Source organism: Procambarus clarkii, chromosome 42 (genome assembly GCF_040958095.1).
Source record: "Procambarus clarkii isolate CNS0578487 chromosome 42, FALCON_Pclarkii_2.0, whole genome shotgun sequence".
Lineage (NCBI taxonomy): Eukaryota > Metazoa > Arthropoda > Malacostraca > Decapoda > Cambaridae > Procambarus > Procambarus clarkii.
In genome coordinates, this window is record NC_091191.1 from 22185771 (window position 1) to 22209378 (window position 23608).

Genomic DNA, 23608 nt, shown 5'->3' on the forward strand with positions numbered 1-23608 from the left:
ACACTGAGCTGAGTAGAAGACATCACCTCACCACTGTGTATGGGGACCTGCGGCTGGGTTCCCTCAGCACATTTGGGGCGGGAGTGGTGCGTCCTCCACCTGGGTGCTGCACACTCTCCTGGCTGTCGTCGCCAACACCTGCTCTGACTCTACATGTGGGCTACAAATGCAGGTGTCCTCTTGTAGGTACACCTCGACCCCGTCCTCCCGTAGGACAGACCAGGTGTGGGGGCCCGCAGGTATGCCTTCCCCAGCCTGGCCCCAACCCTCCCAACGCTGCTACAGGTGTACCACGCTGCACGATCCCTTCTTACTCTTTCCTCCTAACCACTTGGGCTGGACGGTAGAGCGACGGTCTCGCTTCATGCAGATCGGCGTTCAATCCCCGACCGTCCAAGTGGTTGGGCACCATTCCAGCCCCCCGTCCCAACCCAAATTCTTATCCTGACCCCTTCCAATTCCTATATAGTCTAATGGCTTGGCGCTTTCTCTTGATAATTCCCTTTCTTTCCCTTCTTACTCTTCCACTGATTTGTCTCTTTTCTCAAGCAGTTCACGGGCCGTTATTACAATCATTATAGGCAATGTCCCGTGGGAACAGTCGACAGACACTAGAACACAGCCGTCTCCGACCCGGCCCAAAACGCCAGTGGGGACCGTAACAATGTCATAACATATGACATTGTTATGACATATGTCAATGTCATTTAGTCATAACAATGTCACACACGTGATCGGGATCCCTCCCTTGCTCTTAACTAATTCAATGGTTAGTTTTAACTTGTGTATTAGTACCTCACTCCTAACCCTTCCAACATTACTTCTCGCTGCGTTAATACAAATACTGAGTTTTACCCCTCCCCCCCCCCCCCCCCCCCCGTTACCAGCCGTAATAGTTTCTATATTGCTAATGATATCCCCGATGTCCGCTCCTGGATAGCAAACCTTCGATCTAATTTCCCCATCTTTACCGCGAAAGGTCGTGTCCAAGTACCTCACATTCAATCACAATTTCTTTATTTACTATATTATCCTTGACTCTGGCACTTGTTGACTGCTACTACCTCCTCGCAACACTCGGCCTCCAGTGCAGTGGAGGCCGAGCCCATCCTAACACCAGGGACGACTGACTTTACCATCATCTGTACACTGGTGCGGTGTGTGTCCACTTGCCAGTGTCTTGGTGGGGTGTGTCGGCGTCGTGATGTCATGGCATGTTAACCGCCAGGCGGATGGAAACTACTGCAGTTGGATGTACTTTGTACAAGTCATGCAGTCCAAAAATTGTAATATGTTGCTGCTTCCAGATGAGATCCATTGTGTCTGCACTCTGGTAATTCTACTGCTACAGCGTTATTTTCATCATCACGCAGAAATGTTTCTTAAGCCATAAGTATTTTTTTTATGTATTTACTTTATTATTTCCAAAGTCCATTACCAATTTAGAACTCATAAAATGACTGTAGCCTGTCCACAGTCACAGCTCACACCGAGTGGGTGTGAATTACACTATACACACTTTAATTTGTTTACATTAAACAACATTTGCTTTCGGTTCTTGAGCCCATACTCTGGCCAAAGTTGCTCTCCGCCACAGCCCACAAGATGGGAATTTAGTTCATAATGAACAAAATTTAACTAAACCAGGGTTAATATTCAGAGTAAGTTTAAAATTTGTTGATCATTGGTGAAAGTCTCAGTGGCATCACCTAAATATGTATTTAGGCTGGATATAGGGTAACTTGATTATGTCTATCTCATGTTGCAGAGAGCAAGCAGCAATGTGGACACCGTTAGAGAATTTTTACAATTGGAAGAATATTACAGCCGATTGTTACCAGTGAAAAACAATGCTAAGGCTTTGCTGGAAAACCTTTATTCTGTAATCTTAGGTAAGTAAATTTACTTTAGTTTGGAAATGTGAAGGTTATTGCCGCTTTACCCTCGTTATTAGTTCATTTTTAAGAGTATAAGATAATACATCGTTTTAGTGGTGGAGATAAATGTGACAAACGCTGTTGGGCCTGACAGAATCTCACCATGGATACTAAAATAAGGTGCAGACGCACTGTTCAAATTCAAATAAGTTTATTGAGAAGAAGCACTAAGTGTACAACTCTCTATGATATATAACAGGTCACTGGAAACAGAAAACCTACTGGAAAGCTGGAAGACAGCTAATGAAGTCCCAATATTCAAAAAGGGTAACAGACAAGAGGCACTGAACTACAGGTCAGTTTATCTAATTTGTATATCATGCAAGGTGGTAAAGATCGCGAAGAAAAGGCTCGTAAAATATCTGGAGAAAAGGAGATTTGTAACACCACGAGCATGGGTTTAGAGATGGTAAATCGTGCCTCACAGACTTAATAGAATTCAATGACCAGGCGACAAAAATTAGGCAAGAAAAAGAAGGGTGGGCAGACTGCATGTGAGGGGGAGGGAGACATCAGAGTGACGAGATGTCACCAGCGGAGTCCCACAGGGTTCAGTACTTGGACCCATCCTTTTTCTGATATATGTAAACGATTTTCCAGAGAGGATAGACTCATTCTTCTCAATGTTTGCTGATGATGCAAAAATTATGAGAAGAATTAAGACAGATGAAGACAGACAGAGACTACTAGATGATCTGGACGAACTAGAGGAATGGTCTAGAAAATGGCTAATAAAGTTTAACTCGGGAAAGTGTTAAGTAGTAAAATTAGACGAAGGGAGTAGGAGACGGAACACAAGGTATCATCTGGGGGGTGAAATCCTGCAATAGTTAAATAGAGAGAAAGATCTGGGGGTTGGTATCGCACCGAACCTGTTCCCAGAAGCCCATATCAAAATGATATCATCAGCGGCATATGCTGGTTTGGCCAACATAAGAACCACCTTTAGAAACTTGTGTAAGAAATTATTCAGAACCACTTGATATACCACTTATATCAGACCAATCCTGGAGTATGCAGCTCCAGCCTGGAGTCCATATCTAGTTAAATAAAAGATTCAGAGGTATGTCACCAGACTAGTGCCAGAACTGAGAGGTATGTGATACGAGGAAAGGCTATGGGAGCTAAAGCTCACGTACCTAACAGACAGAAGAGTAAGGGGAGACTTGATCACCACCTGTAAAAATTCTCAGGGAATTGACTGGGTGGAGAAAGATAAACTCTTTAGCACGTTTGAAACACGAACAAGGGGACACAGGTGGAAACTTAGTACCCAAATGTGCCACAGAGACATTAGAAAGAATATTTCAGTGTCAGAGTAGTTAACAAATGGAATGCATTAGGCAGCGATGATGTTGTGTAGGCATACTCCATACACTGGTTCAAAAGTAGATTTGATAAAGTTCAATAGTTCAAGAATGTGTACACCAGTTGATTGGCAGATGAGAAGTGGGACCAGAGAGCCAAAGCTCAACCCCCGCCAGCATAACTTGGTGAGTACAACCTGGTGAGAAGTTATTACTTGGGTTGGCCCTACGGCCACTCTTATATTTGTCTAACCAATGCTTCAAACAAACTAGCGACCCAACTTCAAAATCGAGTCGCTGGTTTTTCCATGAACCGAAACTTATCCAGTTACTCATTACGTCATGTTCTATTTTCTTTTAATGTATACAGAACCGTGCTAGATATCGCCTTGATATACCCTTTTCTATGCGATGAAAGTAAATCTTGTTTTAATCTCTTATTATAAGAAAGCTTTTTAATAACATTGTTAAATTTGTCGTCCTTCTCTGCACTTTCTCTAGGAAATAAATATCCACTCTATTGTAGGTGCCCAAAACTGAGTTGCGTTAGTCAGTGGAACCTAACAAGGGTAAGATAATAGTTGAGAATAGCTTTAACAGTCTTATTTCAAACGCTTCTTCCTATGGGGTGTAGTATCCTCTTTGCCTTTAATGGAACATTTATTCATTGGTATCTTTTTGGCTTAAGTTTCTTTTGTGATGGAAATGTTAGCTTAAAGTAATATAAATTGTTCATTCTGCCCAAGAAGCAGTTGAATAATAACTGCTTCTACCTCCTGTCCAGAACTTGAGAAAAAATGAAATAAACATATAAATAATTTAACAATTGATTAAAAACAGTTAAAGATTTATCAAGGAAACTTTTGAAGTCATGCCAGCTAAAGTGCCAGTACTTTAAAGTGTGAGTGTACCTCCAGTGTACTGAGTGTACCTCAGTGTGTACTGAGTGTACCTCTAGTGTACTGAGTGTACCTCCAGTGTACTGAGTGTACCTCCAGTGTGTACTGAGTGTACCTCTAGTGTACTGAGTGTACCTCCAGTGTACTGAGTGTACCTACAGTGTACTGAGTGTACCTACAGTGTACTGAGTGTACCTCTAGTGTACTGAGTGTACCCCCAGTGTACTGAGTGTACCTACAGTGTACTGAGTGTACCTCCAGTGTGTACTGAGTGTACCTCCAGTGTACTGAGTGTACCTCCAGTGTACTGAGTGTACCTACAGTGTATACTGAGTGTACCTCCAGTGTACTGAGTGTACCTCCAGTGTACTGAGTGTACCTACAGTGTATACTGAGTGTACCTCTAGTGTACTGAGTGTACCTCCAGTGTACTGAGTGTACCTCCAGTGTACTGAGTGTACCTCCAGTGTACTGAGTGTACCTACAGTGTATACTGAGTGTACCTCCAGTGTACTGAGTGTACCTCCAGTGTACTGAGTGTACCTACAGTGTATACTGAGTGTACCTCTAGTGTACTGAGTGTACCTCCAGTGTACTGAGTGTACCTCCAGTGTACTGAGTGTACCTCCAGTGTGTACTGAGTGTACCTCCAGTGTACTGAGTGTACCTCTAGTGTACTGAGTGTACATCTAGTGTACTGAGTGTACCTCCAGTGTACTGAGTGTACCTACAGTATATACTGAGTGTACATCTAGTGTACTGAGTGTACCTCCAGTGTACTGAGTGTACCTCCAGTGTACTGAGTGTACCTACACTGTATACTGAGTGTACCTCCAATGTACTGAGTGTACCTACAGTGTACTGAGTGTACCTCCAGTGTACTGAGTGTACCTCCAGTGTACTGAGTGTACCTCCAGTGTACCTCCAGTGTGTACTGAGTGTACCTCCAGTGTGTACTGAGTGTACCTCCAGTATACTGAGTGTACCTCCAGTGTGTACTGAGTGTACCTCCAGTATACTGAGTGTACCTCCAGTGTGTACTGAGTGTACCTCCAGTGTACTGAATGTACCTCCAGTGTACTGAGTGCACCTCCAGTGTACTGAGTGTACCTCCAGTGTACAGAGTGTACCTCCATTGTACTGAGTGTTCCTCCAGTGAACTGAGTGTACCTCCAGTGTACTGAGTGTATCTCCAGTGTACTGAGTGTACCTCCAGTATATTGAGTGTACCTCCGGTATATTGAGTGTACCTCCAGTATATTGAGTGTACCTCCGGTATATTGAGTGTACCTCCGGTATATTGAGTGTACCTCCGGTATATTGAGTGTACCTCCAGTATATTGAGTGTACCTCCAGTATATTGAGTGTACCTCCAGTATATTGAGTGTACCTCCAGTATATTGAGTGTACCTCCAGTATATTGAGTGTACCTCCGGTATATTGAGTGTACCTCCGGTATATTGAATGTACCTCCAGTATATTGAGTGTACCTCCAGTATATTGAGTGTACCTCCAGTATATTGAGTGTACCTCCAGTATATTGAGTGTACCTCCGGTATATTGAGTGTACCTCCAGTATATTGAGTGTACCTCCAGTATATTGAGTGTACCTCCAGTATATTGAGTGTACCTCCAGTATATTGAGTGTACCTCCAGTATATTGAGTGTACCTCCAGTATATTGAGTGTACCTCCAGTATATTGAGTGTACCTCCGGTATATTGAGTGTACCTCCGGTATATTGAGTGTACCTCCGGTATATTGAGTGTACCTCCAGTATATTGAGTGTACATCCAGTATATTGAGTGTACCTCCGGTATATTGAGTGTACCTCCGGTATATTGAGTGTACCTCCGGTATATTGAGTGTACCTCCAGTATATTGAGTGTACCTCCAGTATATTGAGTGTACCTCCAGTATATTGAGTGTACCTCCAGTATATTGAGTGTACCTCCAGTATATTGAGTGTACCTCCAGTATATTGAGTGTACCTCCAGTATATTGAGTGTACCTCCAGTATATTGAGTGTACCTCCAGTATATTGAGTGTACCTCCAGTATATTGAGTGTACCTCCAGTATATTGAGTGTACCTCCAGTATATTGAGTGTACCTCCAGTATATTGAGTGTACCTCCAGTATATTGAGTGTACCTCCAGTATATTGAGTGTACCTCCAGTATATTGAGTGTACCTCCAGTATATTGAGTGTACCTCCGGTATATTGAGTGTACCTCCAGTATATTGAGTGTACCTCCAGTATATTGAGTGTACCTCCAGTATATTGAGTGATATTATAAAATATAAAAATTAAACAAATTGTATTCGATTTGTTTTATTTTCCAGAGAAAATGGAGCAGCCTACCTGACATACATTGAACGAACCTTTGTGACAATTTATCTTTTTTTTCAATATTTTTCTCACTTTTTTATAGAAAATGGAGGAGCTTACCTGACATACATTGAACGAACCTTTGTGACTTTTTTCAATTTTTTGTTTAATTTTTTATTTGTTTTTAGAAAATGGAGCAGCCTACCTGACATACATTGAACGAACCTTTGTGACTTTTCTTTTAGTTTATTTTTTTTAATTTTGCTTTTAATTTGTAAAATATCAATGTTTTGCAACATTAGAGTAGTCACCCTCTTTACGCCCCAGCATCATTAGCGTCTTTAAAAAAAAATTGTTGATTTGCATCGTCGGAGGATCGGAGACTTTGCGAGAACCAGCAGGAAGCTCGTAGATAGAGCCGCTCGTCACCCGAGGTTCCACTGTATGTATATCATTTGACTATGTTGATTGTGAAAGTGTCTCGTCAACAACGTAGACATCTTTACGCTGTCTGCATGAACTTTCTTGCTCCCCCAGCCATGTACACGCTGTTAGCTGCAGTAATATGAGGAAGACAGCTGTGTACGGACATGTAAAGACAGAAGCTGGCTAGAACAGGTCCTTGCTGGGGGATATCGTATTGGTATAAGGCACGTCACTCCCCCCGGGCTACATACCTTCTGGGTGTGTACTCACCTAATTGTGCTTGCGGGGGTTGAGCTCTGGCTCTTTGGTCCCACCTCTCAACCGTCAATAAACAGGTGTACAGATTCCTGAGCCCAATGGGCTCTATCATATCTACACTTGAAACTGTGTATGGAGTCAGCCTCCAGCACATTACTTCCTAATGCATTCCATTTGTCAACCACTTTGACACTAAAAAAGTTCTTTCTAATATATCTGTGGCTCATTTGGGCACTCAGTTTCCACCTGTGTTTCCTAGTGCGTGTGCCCCTTGTGTTAAATAGCCTGTTTTTATCTACCCTATCAATTCCCTTGAGAATCTTGAATGTGGTGATCATGTCACCCATAACTCTTCTGTCTTCCAGCGAAGTGAGGTTTAATTCATGTAGTCTCTCCTCATAGCTCATACCTCTCAGCTCGGGTACTAGTCTGGTGGCAAACCTTTGAACCTTTTCCAGTTTAGTCTTAAGCTTGACTAGATATGGACTCCATGCTGGGGCTGCATACTCCAGGATTGGCCTGACATATGTGTTATACAAAGTTCTGAATGATCCCTTACACAAGCTTCTGATTGCCGTTCGTATGTTGGCCAGCCTGGCATATGCCGCTGATGTTATCCTCTTGATATGGTCTGCAGGGGACAGGTCTGGCGTGATATCAACCCCCAAGTCTTTTTCTCTCTCTGACTCATGAAGAATTTCATCTCCCAGATGATACCTAGTATCTGGCCTCCTGCTCTCTACGCCTATCTTCATTACATTACATTTGCTGGGTTAAACTCTAACAACCATTTGTTCGACCAATTCTTCAGCTTGTCTAGGTCTTCTTGAAGCCTCAAGCTGTCCTTCTTTGTCTTAATTCTTTGTCTTAATTCTTCTCATAATTTTGGCATCGTCAGCAAACATTGAGAGAAATGAATCTATACCCTCCGGAAGATAATTTACATATATCAGAAACAAGATAGGACCGAGTACAGAGCCCTGTGGGACTCCACTGGTGACTTCACGCCAATCGGAGGTCTCTCCCCTCACCGTAACTCTCTGCTTCCTATTGCTTAGGTACTCTCTTATCCACTGGAGTACCTTACCAGCTACACCTGCCTGTCTCTCCAGCTTATGTACCAGCCTCTTATGCGGTACTGTGTCAAAGGCTTTCCGACAATCCAAGAAAATGCAGTCCGCCCAGCCCTCTCTTTCTTGCTTAATCTTTGTCACCTGATCATAGAATTTTATTAAGATTGTCAGGCAAGATTTACCCTCCGTGAACCCATGTTGGCGATTTGTCACGAAGTCCCTTCTCTCCAGATGTGTTACCAGGTTTTTTCTCACAATCTTCTCCATCACCTTGCATGGTATACAAGTCAAGGACACTGGCCTGTAGTTCAGTGCCTCTTGCCTGTCGCCCTTTTTGTATATTGGGACCACATTCGCCGTCTTCCATATTTCTGGTAGGTCTCCCGTCTCCAGTGACTTACTATACACTATGGAGAGTGGCAAGCAAAGTGCCTCTGCACTTTGCTTTGCACTCGTGTGGCAGGGTACAGGGCACGTCACTTCCCCGGGCCACGTACCATCTGGGCGTGTGGCAGGGTACAGGGCACGTCACTCTCCCGGGCCACGTACCATCTGGGTGTGTGGCAGGGTACGGGGTACGTCACTCCCCCGGGCCACGTACCATCTGGGTGTGTGGCAGGGTACGGGGTACGTCACTCCCCCGGGCCACGTACCATCTGGGTGTGTGGCAGGGTACGGGGCACGTCACTCCCCCGGGCCACGTACCATCTGGGTGTGTGGCAGGGTACGGGGTACGTCACTCCCCCGGGCCACGTACCATCTGGGTGTGTAGCAGGGTACAGGGCACGTCACTCCCCCGGGCCACGTACCATCTGGGTGTGTGGCAGGGTACAGGGCACGTCACTCCCCCGGGCCACGTACCATCTGGGTGTGTGGCAGGGTACAGGGCACGTCACTCCCCCGGGCCACGTACCATCTGGGTGTGTGGCAGGGTACAGGGCACGTCACTCCCCCGGGCCACGTACCATCTGGGTGTGTGACAGGGTGCAGGGTACGTCACTCCCCCGGGCCACGTACCATCAGGGCGTGTGGCAGGGTACAGGGCACGTCACTCCCCCGGGCCACGTACAATCAGGGCGTGTGGCAGGGTACAGGGCACGTCACTCCCCCGGGCCACGTACCATCAGGGCGTGTGGCAGGGTACAGGGCACGTCACTCCCCCGGGCCACGTACCATCAGGGCGTGTGGCAGGGTACAGGGCACGTCACTCCCCCGGGCCACGTACCATCAGGGCGTGTGGCAGGGTACAGGGCACGTCACTCCCCCGGGCCACGTACCATCAGGGCGTGTGGCAGGGTACAGGGCACGTCACTCCCCCGGGCCACGTACCATCAGGGCGTGTGGCAGGGTACAGGGCACGTCACTCCCCCGGGCCACGTACCATCAGGGCGTGTGGCAGGGTACAGGGCACGTCACTCCCCCGGGCCACGTACCATCAGGGCGTGTGGCAGGGTACAGGGCACGTCACTCCCCCGGGCCACGTACCATCAGGGCGTGTGGCAGGGTACAACGCACGTCACTCCCCCGGGCCACGTACCATCAGGGCGTGTGGCAGGGTACAGGGTACGTCACTCCCCCGGGCCACGTACCATCAGGGCGTGTGGCAGGGTACAGGGCACGTCACTCCCCCGGGCCACGTACCATCAGGGCGTGTGGCAGGGTACAGGGCACGTCACTCCCCCGGGCCACGTACCATCAGGGCGTGTGGCAGGGTACAGGGCACGTCACTCCCCCGGGCCACGTACCATCAGGGCGTGTGGCAGGGTACAACGCACGTCACTCCCCCGGGCCACGTACCATCAGGGCGTGTGGCAGGGTACAGGGCACGTCACTCCCCCGGGCCACGTACCATCTCTCCACAAACTGACGGTGTCCGGATAAATGTTTACGCCTATTTTTCTCCCTAGTGTACAGAAAGTTTGTTTTCAATAAGTATAAGTACACTTTAGGTAAGACATGCACACTAAATGACTCTCTTGATGTCCACAGCCGGCGTGGTGAGCGTGAAGGACGCTGTAATAGAGGCCTCAGTCATCCACTTCCCAAGTCTCGCCTCAGAGATCTCCTCCCCTACAGCCGATGATGATGATGATAATGATGATGATGATGGTGATGATGATGATGATGATGATGATGTGAGTAATGTTGTGTATGTGTGTGTGTATATTTTGCTTTTTTATGCATATATACTTTAGCCATAGGTGAGTAGCTATTAAAGGAACAGTGTTGAACATCTGTAACACAAGTACACAAGTTTACCAAAAGGCTTAACAATCCCTGGCTTACAAAGGGAATACTTAAATCTATTAATAAAAAACATGACCTTGAGAAAAAGTATAGGTTAGGGATTGTCTCCAAAGAATTCTCAAAGAATTACTCATTATTGCTGTCTAAGATAATTAGACGAGCCAAAACTAAATACTACGAAGATAAATTTACCCAAATAAAGAGCAACATTAAACAAACATGGAGAACAATTTCACAAATATTGGGATCAAAGAAGTCTTTAAATAACAAACCGACTCTCCTGTCTAATAACGATGGTCAGCTTTCAGCCTCTGATTCTGTTATTGAGTTCAATAGGTTCTTCTCTTCCATTGGTTCATCCCTTGCTAATGATATTCCATCTTCCAGTACTGACATTAAGGACTATCTTACAGGGAACTATCCACAGTCTCTGTACCTAAAGCCTATTAATTCCATTGACGTCAATGAGATAATCCTTTCCCTTAAAACCAAGTCTGGTGCCCTTGAGGAGATACCAACTTTAATCTACAAAAAAGCCTCCAGATCTTTAGCCCCTGCTATTGCTTTGCTCTTCAACAAGTCACTTGAACTCCAAACCTTTCCAGATATTCTAAAAAAAGCGAGAGTAACGCCTGTCCACAAATGTGGTGATCTCACAGATGTTAACAACTACAGACCTATATCAATCCTGCCAAACTTGTCAAAAATTTTTGAAAAACTAATCTATAAGCAGCTTTACTCATATCTAGCCAAACTCAATATACTTAGCCCTTGCCAATATGGCTTCAGGCCCAAAAAAAGCACTAACGATGCACTTATTAGTATGCTTAACTCGATTCATACAGCTCTTGATAAAAATGAGTTCCCTGTTGGGTTATTTGTGGACCTGCGTAAAGCTTTCGATACTGTCAACCACCAAAACCTTCTTCTTAAATTACATCATTATGGTGTCAGAGGACACTCCCTACAATACCTCAAATCCTACCTTACTGACAGGCTCCAATGTGTTTCTGTGAATAATACAATTTCTCCCACCCTACCCATCAACATTGGTGTTCCCCAGGGCAGCATACTTGGCCCTCTCCTCTTTCTCATCTACATTAATGACCTTCCAAATGCCTCCCAACACCTCAAACCAATCCTATTTGCTGACGACACAACCTTCATTTACTCCAGTCCTGATCCCCTTGCTCTAAATGCCACAGTAAATACTGAGCTAAATAAAGTCCATCTGTGGCTAACTGCCAACAAACTCACCCTTAACATTGACAAAACTTTCTATATTCTGTTTGGCAATAAATCCTCTAATCAAATAAATCTCAAAATAAACAATACCCAATACCATATCACTGCACATTCTCTCATGTGTACTATACATATACAAAACGCTAAATTGTAATGGCCAATCCTGATCTCAAAAGCTTCATAGAAGGTTGTAACAGAACCCATGAGCACCACACCAGAAATAAATACAGTTTTGATATTCCTAGAGTACGACTTAATCAAACCAGAAATGCTCTACAAATCAAGGGGCCCAGAATGTGGAATGACCTTCCCAACCATGTTAAAGACAGTACCTCTCTCAACCAGTTTAAGATAAAAACTAAACACTACCTAATAAATTCCCTGTAACCTACCTCACTCCTCTATTGTCAACCCATGTCCGTTATTTTCTTTTTTTTAATCAACACTGTTTTTCAACCTATTGTATTTGTGCTGCTTTTTCAGTCATGTTCCCCCTTTTTTTTATCTTTATTTGTATTTGTTCTCAACACTTTTTATTCTTTATGCTCAATTAGTATTAAGTTCTAGATATTAATGTTTTTCTTGCCCGAAACGCATTGCGTAATAGTGGCTTTAGGCATTGTATGTACTAGCTCTATCTATATATCAATCCATTAATGTAACATCACTTGTATGTATATACCTTACCTGAATAAACATCTGAATCTGAATCTGAAAGTACTGAAAAACCACATCCCTCAAGGGTACTATGACGTTATATGAGTATATAGGATAATTTAAATTTGGAATAATTTAAATTTGCTATTAATATGTTAGACAGATTGTATGGTTTGGTTGGAAAGACTGAAAGCCTGTTTGGGATATATATGAAAAATATAATTTTAACTTTTTAAGTGCCTCAGTAACAGTTGTCTGACTTCTTGTATTCAAAAATTATAGACTTCGAATACTCTGACCAAGTATAAAATATGTCATCTTTCCTCATATGTTTGTTTACATTAAAAGAAATTTTGTAGAAAGCTAAACAAGTCAGAGTTGACATCTGAGTGTTTAATTCACACGTTCAGAGATCTGTTTCTTTCATTGAGACTGACTATAGGAGCTTATCTTCGGAGCTCCCCCAGTAATGATCACTTTGTAGCTGCCCCAGCCATGAACACTGTGTAGCTCCCCCAGCCATGGACACTTTGTAGCTGCCCCAGCCATGAACACTGTGTAGCTCCCCCAGCCATGAACACTGTGTAGCTCCCCCAGCCATGGACACTTTGTAGCTGCCCCAGCCATGAACACTGTGTAGCTCCCCCAGCCATGGACACTTTGTAGCTGCCCCAGCCATGAACACTGTGTAGCTGCCCCAGCCATGGACACTGTGTAGCTCCCCCAGCCATGGACACTTTGTAGCTGCCCCAGCCATGAACACTTTGTAGCTGCCCCAGCCATGAACACTGTGTAGCTGCCCCAGCCATGAACACTGTGTAGCTCCCCCAGCCATGGACACTTTGTAGCTGCCCCAGCCATGAACACTTTGTAGCTGCCCCAGCCATGAACACTTTGTAGCTCCCCCAGCCATGAACACTGTGTAGCTCCCCCAGCCATGAACACTTTGTAGCTGCTCCAGCCATGAACACTTTGTAGCTGCCCCAGCCATGGACACTTTGTAGCTCCCCCAGCCATGAACACTGTGTAGCTCCCCCAGCCATGGACACTTTGTAGCTGCCCCAGCCATGAACACTTTGTAGCTGCCCCAGCCATGGACACTTTGTAGCTCCCCCAGCCATGAACACTGTGTAGCTCCCCCAGCCATGAACACTTTGTAGCTGCTCCAGCCATGAACACTTTGTAGCTGCCCCAGCCATGGACACTTTGTAGCTCCCCCAGCCATGAACACTGTGTAGCTCCCCCAGCCATGGACACTTTGTAGCTGCCCCAGCCATGAACACTTTGTAGCTGCCCCAGCCATGGACACTTTGTAGCTCCCCCAGCCATGAACACTGTGTAGCTCCCCCAGCCATGAACACTTTGTAGCTGCCCCAGCCATGAACACTTTGTAGCTGCCCCAGCCATGGACACTTTGTAGCTCCCCCAGCCATGAACACTGTGTAGCTCCCCCAGCCATGGACACTTTGTAGCTGCCCCAGCCATGGACACTTTGTAGCTGCCCCAGCCATGGACACTTTGTAGCTCCCCCAGCCATGAACACTTTGTAGCTGCCCCAGCCATGAACACTTTGTAGCTGCCCCAGCCATGAACACTTTGTAGCTGCCCCAGCCATGGACACTTTGTAGCTCCCCCAGCCATGAACACTGTGTAGCTCCCCCAGCCATGGACACTTTGTAGCTGCCCCAGCCATGAACACTTTGTAGCTGCCCCAGCCATGGACACTTTGTAGCTGCCCCAGCCATGGACACTTTGTAGCTGCCCCAGCCATGAACACTGTGTAGCTCCCCCAGCCATGGACACTTTGTAGCTGCCCCAGCCATGAACACTTTGTAGCTGCCCCAGCTGTGAACACTTTGTAGCTGCCCCAGCCATGAACACTTTGTAGCTGCCCCAGCTATGAACACTTTGTAGCTGCCCCAGCCATGGACACTTGTAGCTGCCCCAGCCATGAACACTTGTAGCTGCCCCAGCCATGTACACTTGTAGCTGCCCCAGCCATGAACACTTTGTAGCTGCCCCAGCCATGTACACTTGTAGCTGCCCCAGCCATGAACACTTTGTAGCTGCCCCAGCCATGTACACTTTGTAGCTGCCCCAGCCATGTACACTTGTAGCTGCCCCAGCCATGAACACTTTGTAGCTGCCCCAGCCATGTACACTTTGTAGCTGCCCCAGCCATGTACACTTTGTAGCTGCCCCAGCCATGAACACTTGTAGCTGCCCCAGCCATGTACACTTGTAGCTGCCCCAGCCATGTACACTTTGTAGCTGCCCCAGCCATGAACACTTGTAGCTGCCCCAGCCATGTACACTTGTAGCTGCCCCAGCCATGAACACTTGTAGCTGCCCCAGCCATGTACACTTGTAGCTGCCCCAGCCATGTACACTTGTAGCTGCCCCAGCCATGAACACTTGTAGCTGCCCCAGCCATGTACACTTGTAGCTGCCCCAGCCATGTACACTTGTAGCTGCCCCAGCCATGTACACTTGTAGCTGCCCCAGCCATGAACACTTGTAGCTGCCCCAGCCATGTACACTTGCTGCTGCCCCAGCCATGTACACTTGTAGCTGCCCCAGCCATGAACACTTGTAGCTGCCCCAGCCATGAACACTTGTAGCTGCCCCAGCCATGTACACTTGTAGCTGCCCCAGCCATGGACACTTGTAGCTGCCCCAGCCATGGACACTTGTAGCTGCTCCAGCCATGTACACTTGTAGCTGCCCCAGCCATGTACACTTGTAGCTGCCCCAGCCATGGACACTTTGTAGCTGCCCCAGCCATGTACACTTGTAGCTGCCCCAGCCATGTACACTTGTAGCTGCCCCAGCCATGTACACTTGTAGCTGCCCCAGCCATGTACACTTGTAGCTGCCCCAGCCATGTACACTTGTAGCTGCCCCAGCCATGGACACTTGTAGCTGCCCCAGCCATGGACACTTGTAGCTGCCCCAGCCATGGACACTTGTAGCTGCCCCAGCCATGGACACTTGTAGCTGCCCCAGCCATGGACACTTGTAGCTGCCCCAGCCATGGACACTTGTAGCTGCCCCAGCCATGGACACTTGTAGCTGCCCCAGCCATGTTGGGTGAAGGTGACATCGTTGTGTGCCGGCAGGTGGAGGAGGGAGCCCAAGAACTGGAGCCTGACGCCTCTACACAAGCTCGGGACATTCTCCAGCTCATTCAAGTGGCGTCTCTCCGAAATTTTAAAAAATATCAAAGTGATAATTTGTTGCTCAATTACATAAATATAGCTGCGGGCAATGTGTACGAACGGGTGAGTTGGTTTATATATTTTGTGTACAATTATTTGCTGGGTATTAATTGCTATACACCAGAGAAGATATGTAGTGACCCCTCTGTGAGGCCGCTATTAAAGTTTACCCATTCAGACATGTTTGACATAAATGGAAGCTTGCGAAATCAAATGTTTTGTATAATCTTTAAAAGTTATAATATTCTTGCAAATCTTCATAAAATCACAGATTTTTTTGGAATATTGTAAATAATAATAATACAATTTTTCTAATTTGTAAATAATTTGTGAGTATTGTGCGTACATAAGTGAGTGAGTGTTGTGGGAGCAGGTTGTGGCGGGTTGGCACCGCTGGAGGGAGGAGATGCTTCACAACCTCGCCCTCCTCGAGCTGACCTTCCTGGCGCTGGTCGACGCTGGCAGGAGACTCCAGGGTGACGCCCACACCTTTAAGGAGGAGTAAGTTTTCCCATCTTGCATATTATAGCAATGACGATTATAAGCTAGTGCAGAAGGCCTTTTGGCCCCATGCGAGGCAATTCTTACTAACACCCAACCAAAATCCCTCACATATTTGTCCAACCTTCGCTTGAAACCCTCCAGCGGCCTCACATGTATTCCTATATAGTCATAATTGGCTTAGTGTGTTCTCCTCATAATTACCTCACCGTAATTATGGGAGAGCGCCAGAGGGCGGGGAAAGTAGAACACAACACATGGGCGTAAGACATGTCAGAGAAAGAGGGAAGACGGCGAACCTGGCGTCTTGCCTCAAGAAAAAGACAAATGATCTCGATGTTTCCAATTGAGAATGGCTTCCTCCAATTAGTAGTGCACACGTGCACGGGAGAAGGCAGGGTGGGTGTCATTCAACTCGTGCAGAGAGTTTGGGAAGAAGGGCACTGTCTTAAAATGACCCGAGGCTCCACACAAGGGGCATAGACCCCTACTTGTGCACCTGAAGGAACCATGACCAAATCTCCAGCACCTGCTGCAGAGACGAGGAGAGGGGATGTACTCCTGAACGGAGCATCTGGCACCAGCAAGCATTACGGAAGATGGAAGAGACCTAATAACAAATGTGATTTTCAGTACGTGAAGATACTGACGACGACCACCACCACCACGAGTGAATGTATCTATCTGGAGGATAGAATGGCTTTGGGCCTCAAGGATATATTTAATATCTTCGTGGCAGTTTGTCAGTTTCCTATCACCAGTCACAACATGGTGCGGGAGTAACTGTGTCAGTGCTGGCCATAACTGGGTATTTTAGCAGATCCGAACAGGGGTCTCCCCACAGCATGACAACGAAGCCAAGCGGTCGGCCGCTCTCTGAGAAGGTGCTGCAACAACACGTGTACCAGTACGGGCGCAGTTAAAGGTGACACATGTATCCAACCAATCAACAAGGTACTTATGGAGGAATAAATCATCAGGATAAGTAGGGGCATCATGACTAAGATCAAAATACTTAGTCCACATAACATGACCAAACAAAGCTTGAAATATATTAGATCGAGAATGAATCGTGCGAGTACGGAGGTGACGATGCCGAGCACCCATGGTAAGAGAGGTAGGGGGGGGGGGGTAAAAGGCGCTGTTGTGACAACGAGAGACGGAGCCACGCCAGGTGATGAGGTGGTCATTACTGGTCATCACTGGTCATCACTGGGGGCTTGAGGCTCAACCCCACCACAGAGGTGGGAGGGGAACAGAGAGAAGTAGTCGGGAGAGTCAGAGAAGTAACTAGGTCTGGGCCCAATGTAACGGGGGCTACTGAGCCCGGCCTTCCAGCACAGTCCGACTCCGGAGCCTGGTCGCCTACCCCACAGTCTGAAAAGTTAAATGAGGGTCAGATATCAGCATAGAAATCAACAGGAACAGAATTTCGTCCAGGAATAAGCCCCCATACCCACCATAGAGCCACAATTAGACGATAGGACACCTGACAAGACGCCTCCTACCCCCCCCCCCCCCCCCCGGGAGCATCGTAGATGCACCCTGCAATCACCACCTTAAGGATCGTCAGTCCGTAGAGATCGGGTTCAGCAGAGAAGGCAAAGTTTAACAACAATAGCGTCCCCTCGCTCGACAACGTCAGGTACCACAGTTCCATGAGTGAGAGAGTGTGCCTCCCCAAACACCAGACGTCAAAACACAAGAATACATCGGAAAGACTAATAAAAAAATTACAAAAAGTCGGCAGGAAGGAACAATCAGAAAGAAGAAGAGGTGGGAAGGATAAAAATGAAACATGAGGAAGAGGAAAAGGCATCCAGCAAGATTAGTGAAGTCGGCAGCAGGAGCATAAGGCTTCAATAGGCCAGAAGACCGTCCCATGGAGCATCACACCCCGGCAGCCGCCCACCAAGCCCCACCTCACCACGACAACGGCCTGGAAAGGAAAGGTGCTGCAAGGCCAAGTGACACTGGTACTGGGGTGACACTGGTACTGGGGTGACACTGGTACTAGAGTGACACTGGTACTGGGGGGTGACACTTGTACTAGGGTGACACTGGTACTAGAGTGACACTGGTACTAGAGTGACACTGGTACTGGGGGGTGACACTTGTACTAGGGTGACACTGGTACTGGGGTGAATACTGGTACTTGGTTAGAGGAGCGTCCTGGATGATGGTAGAAGAGCTGTTAAGGGGAGGAGGAAGAAGAGCTCCTGGATGGTGGTAGAAGAGCTGGTAAGGGGAGGAGGAAGGAGAGCTCCTGGATGGTGGTAGAAGAGCTGGTAAGGGGAGGAGGAAGGAGAGCTCCCAGATGGTGGTAGAAGAGCTGGTAAGGGGAGGAGGAAGAAGAGCTCCTGGAGGGTGGTAGAAAAGCTGGTAAGAGGAGGAGGAAGAAGAGCTCCCAGATGGTGGTAGAAGAGCTAGTAAGGGGAGGAGGAAGGAGAGCTCCTGGATGGTGGTAGAAGAGCTGGTAAGGGGAGGAGGAAGAAGAGCTCCTGGATGGTGGTAGAAGAGCTGGTAAGGGGAGGAGGAAGAAGAGCTCCCAGATGGTGGTAGAAGAGCTGGTAAGGGGAGGAGGAAGAAGAGCTCCTGGATGGTGGTAGAAGAGCTGGTAAGGGAAGGAGGAGGGAGAGCTCCTGGATGGTGGTAGAAGAGCTGGTAAGGGGAGGAGGAGGGAGAGCTCCTGGATGGTGGTAGAAGAGCTGGTAAGGGGAGGAGGAAGAAGAGCTCCTGGATGGTGGTAGAAGAGCTGGTAAGGGGAGGAGGAGGGAGAGCTCCTGGATGGTGGTAGAAGAGCTGGTAAGGGGAGGAGGAGGGAGAGCTCCTGGATGGTGGTAGAAGAACTGGTAAGGGGAGGAGGAAGGAGAGATCCTGGATGGTGGTAGAAGAACTGGTAAGGGGAGGAGGAGGGAGAGCTCCTGGGTGAGACCCACAAGGACTCATGCTGGACTGGACTGCTTAGTGCCGCTGGGAAAATAAGATGTTTAACAAATAATTAGTTTCTAGGTACACGGAGTCATGTTTTTAGTTCCTCCATTACACAAGACGCTCATTATAAAAAGTTAAATTATTTAGTAATTTTGACTGAAAAATTCAACATTACATTTTGTATATGTAGGTCCTCATTAGAATGATCGTTATCTGCCTGGATGAAGTTTAATATTGTTCTCTCCTTTTGCAGACCATTTATTTTTGGTCCTAAAGATGGCAGAATTATCATCAACCAACGCTTACCTGTGTCATGGAGAAGCTTCCTGGAGCCTCCTCAGTGGTACACACTTACTGATCTCTTCCAGGAGGTGAGTACTGCAAGATCAATTACTTTTTTGATGCTCACTTGTGATGTACTCTTTACCATTTTTTTTTTTGTTTCCCTTCAAGACGATAGTTGAGGCTCACCCTGATGTTCACATCTTGGTCATCATAAAGAATGTTTACATAGGGACGTGTCCCGAGGCTAGGAAGACCCCATGCCAGGGATACGTGAGGGGAAAGAGTAGTCTTATTGCTAAACCTCTCCCACCAGCATGCTTTTTGCTCACGAGATATATATTGATATATTTTGAAAGATAATCGCTTGTTTAACCTTATGGCGCTGATATATATAAGAGACAAGGTCTATTACACATAAGATATAACTTCAAATACGACCTCGTCTTTGAAACTAAGTTTCACTCATTAGATCGTTTTGCGCACATATTGGTATAATGAGCATGATAGTTGTGTGTGCACTTTAAACAACATAAGTGGTTTGGTGTTATTTGCCTTTCTTACTAAGTGTACATGTATTCCTTGGTGTGACCAATGGGAAGAGGATTATTACATCATATGTCAGTAAGATTGACTGTGATTGGGCCATTGCTTGGTTGACGTCATGGAGTGACGGTGCTCGACCTTTGTATTCTGCAAACACTTAAACCATTCCAGTCACCTGGGTTGTATAGGTCTCGAACCGTCGTCCCCACGGTTCCTTTTTTACTTTCCTTTTTAAGTTAAATCAACTTTATTTAAATCTTACTTCTTTACTATCTTACTTGAATCAACTTAATTATTAGTACCAAAATAGAGTAAATGTGACATTTCTATCACTTCTTGGCATCTGGACAAGAGAACCAGGGGCCAGATTCACGAAGCAGTTACGCTAGTACTTACGAACGTGTATATCTTTCCTCAATCTTTGACGGCTTTGTTTACAATTATTAAACAGTTTATAAGCTTCGAAACACCAGGAGGCTATTTATAACAATAACAACAGCTAATTGAGAAGTTTTCATCCTTGTTTACTGTTTAGTAAATGTAAACAAAGCCGTCAAAGATTGAGGAAAGAGGTACTCGTTCGTAAGTACTTGTTTAACTGTTTCATGAATCTGGCCCCTGGGCGTCAGGGGAGGAGGGGAGTCAGCCATTGTTAAATTTATCAACTAAGTCGCTGAAGCAAACAGCTCCTATAAATTCTCTTGGACAATGGAGTTACGGGACTAATAATGCTCCCATTATCAACTCCAACTTCGTCTACAATATGGGTAGTGTCCCTTCCAATTCCTATATTATCTAGCTTATTAGAGGCCTTTAATATTTAGATTTAGGATATTTTCCGGTCAGGACACGAGACAGCGACATAACCCAGGTAAATATTCTATGGTTCTAATCTCATAATCAATTTACTACGTTTCCTCTGATATAGCTGTTATATATATAGGACTAGCTGTACCCCCCACGCGTTGCTGTGGCTCAGTCTGGATAAATGGAAAAGAGAGAATAGAGAAAGTGCACGTTTCTAGTATGTTTAATTTCACAATGCTTGTGGGTATACAATTCTTTTTGTTGTTCTATTGTCTGTAGAGATATAGAGATGGTCTGGTTTGCCGACTCTAGAACACACAACATATAATTGTCCACGTGAGAAGCATTCCGTGTCTAGATATAAAGCGCACAAGTCTAAAGATCGGCCCTGAGCTTTGTTGATGGTTATCTTGAGGTTATCTTGAGGTGATTTTGTGGCTTAGCGTCCCCGCGGCCCGCTCCACGACCAGGCCTCCGTTTTGTTATCCTCCCCAGGAAGCAGCACGTAGCAGCAGTCTAACTCCCAGGTATATATTTACTGTTAGGTAACAGGGGTAAAAGAAACAATTTTGCCCATTTTTCTCCGCTTCCACCGGGGATCGAACCCAGAACATCAGAACTACAAATCCGAAGCGCTGTCCACTCAGCTGTCAGGCGCCCTGCAATGGTGATTGCAAATGCCAATTGAATTGGAAAATTCGATTGGCAAATTAGTCTTTGAGAATGTACGGAGTGACCTTGCGAAATGCTTACCAAGGCGTCAGACCAAAATAAAAAGTGTGAAAATGAACTTTGGAAAATTAATTTTTCAACTTCCCCGACAGTGACGAAAAACCTAAGAAATATTGAGAAGACTTGTGGTAGAATCATAAGAAATCTTAATTTTGGTTGTCAAAACTTTCTTACGAGAGAAAAAATTTAAACATTATTCGAGAAAAAATGAAAAAATGTAAATTATAAACTAATTACTAATTTTAAATAAAATCAGATTATTGATAAATATTTTGTTTCGCAAGGAATCTGTTATTGACGAAGTGCAGAGGTTACTTGCTGAAGGTGTGGACGAGGCAGAGGGCGCGTGGGAGGTGCTGGGCCAGCCCGGGGCGCTCTCTCCCCCCTTCGCCGCCACGGCCACCATCATGGGTGGGTGCCACTACTTCATCCTCTTCACTAATATCTTCTTCTTTCATTGCTAAGGGCACTAAATATTAGCATAAACTTAGGGGGTTGAATAATGTATATATGACAAGAACTTGATGGTTCTCTGATGGCTTACAGTTGTTCCTCTTCTCAGTTGAAATATTTCTTAAACTCATAGAATGAACTAACAGTGTTATGCCAGAAATAGTGTGTACATTGGCAAATATTACATGATTTTGAACGCAATTCAATTGTTTGAATATATAACTTTTTTATGTTAAATGTTTTCAATATATTTTGCAAACTGTTAAGAAATCTGTGAATAATTATTCCGTATTTGCAGGTCAACACATAACCACCTTTGACCTGCACCACTACCAGTTCCTTGGTTCGTGCTCCTATCTACTCACCAGAGATTTTATTGGTGGTGACTTTACTGTGATCGGTGTGTACGAGTCTGAGGGTGGGAGGGTGAGGCTGGGGTCGGTGGTGGTGCACACTCACTCTGCTACAGTTACTCTCCACCTCAATGGTACCGTTGACGCTTCTCAAGCTGCAGCTCAGGTATCTATCACCTTCATTCAATAGTTTTATGGGAGAAAAATTGAACAGAATAAATTATTTAGGAGAATGGATAAATGTATTTCTTTTATCTTTTTATTGAGGAAACTGTATAATGTTTTATTAGATATACTGACTGAATGTAGGCGCCTTGAGAGCAAGCACCGAGACTAGAGGTTGTAAGGGAGTGGGTGTCCACACCTGTCTAATGTAACATGGTGAGCTCAGACAGTGTGTCAATTCTTAAGTGCAAACCACCGAGTGATTTACGTCTCTGGCAGTGACGAAATGGCTTACATGTTACGTCACCCGCTTATGGCCAACGAACTCGGTGACGTTACAGCCTATCACCAACGTTAAGCTAGGAAGCCGATTGTGGGGTTTATTTTTCTGACTCCCTAAAATAAAGCATATGTCTTAATGTTTATACACAATTATGTGTAGTGTATTCCACAATTCAAAGGACCACAGATATTAAACAGCTTCAGTTAAGCAGCTCGTACATCCAAGGTGTGTTGTTGTTATGAATTAAGGGGCGACGACGATCATGGGATTGGATGCGCGCCGGCGTACCCGTAAAGAGTTAATCGCAAAAACCGAATGGCAAAACCATTGATGCATATCACTAGACACTAAGACGCCTTGCTTCAAAAAAACGCATGGACAGGTAGATGATTGGGGAGTCCCAGGAGTCCCTCAGGAGGACAAGCATCAGCCCCGCCCCACACAGAGAACTCATGGTACCAAAAGCAAAAACTCAGCCCCCAATTAAACCGCAAAAGTCATCCGGTGGTCTCCAGCAGAGCAGAGGCCAGCTGCCCACTGCTGCTGAGGGCACACTAGGAGCTCACCAAAATCCACCAACCCCTGGCATCTTTCGGCCAAGCCGGCGCCGGACACCGTCACCCTGCCAGGAAAACCAGCCAGAAAACGTTCAAAATCTATCTATCAACTGTCCTGTGACCCAAGGCGATATGTGCGCCAGGCGTCGTACAAACGGACCGTTAAATAGGGATGCCAAACGGCAGTATCAAACCCAAAATCGAAAAAACAGAACCTAATCCGGCGGCTCCCAGGCGCAGGAGGTGTCCAGACGTCCGCTCGTCATCAAGGTTGAACCAGGAGTCATCCAAGATGTTGTTGTTGTTGTTGAGTTAGGGGCGACGACGATCGTGGGATCATATGCGCCCCGGCGTACCCGTGAAGGGTGAATCGCAAAGCCAGGAAAGGTGAAACGCCAAG

The 23608-nt window shown here is 46.1% G+C and overlaps 1 protein-coding gene across 1 annotated transcript in view; it reads left to right on the plus strand.

Moving 5' to 3' along the window:
* Nucleotides 1-23608, plus strand: part of LOC123770248 (uncharacterized) — a 327397-nt gene that overhangs the window by 275338 nt on the left and 28451 nt on the right. The window contains exons 33-39 of the mRNA XM_069339624.1: nucleotides 1769-1892; nucleotides 10218-10363; nucleotides 15497-15658; nucleotides 15969-16096; nucleotides 19284-19401; nucleotides 21682-21808; nucleotides 22149-22369. Of these exons, the coding sequence (XP_069195725.1) occupies nucleotides 1769-1892; nucleotides 10218-10363; nucleotides 15497-15658; nucleotides 15969-16096; nucleotides 19284-19401; nucleotides 21682-21808; nucleotides 22149-22369 (1026 nt within the window). The remainder of the gene's footprint in view (nucleotides 1-1768; nucleotides 1893-10217; nucleotides 10364-15496; nucleotides 15659-15968; nucleotides 16097-19283; nucleotides 19402-21681; nucleotides 21809-22148; nucleotides 22370-23608) is intronic.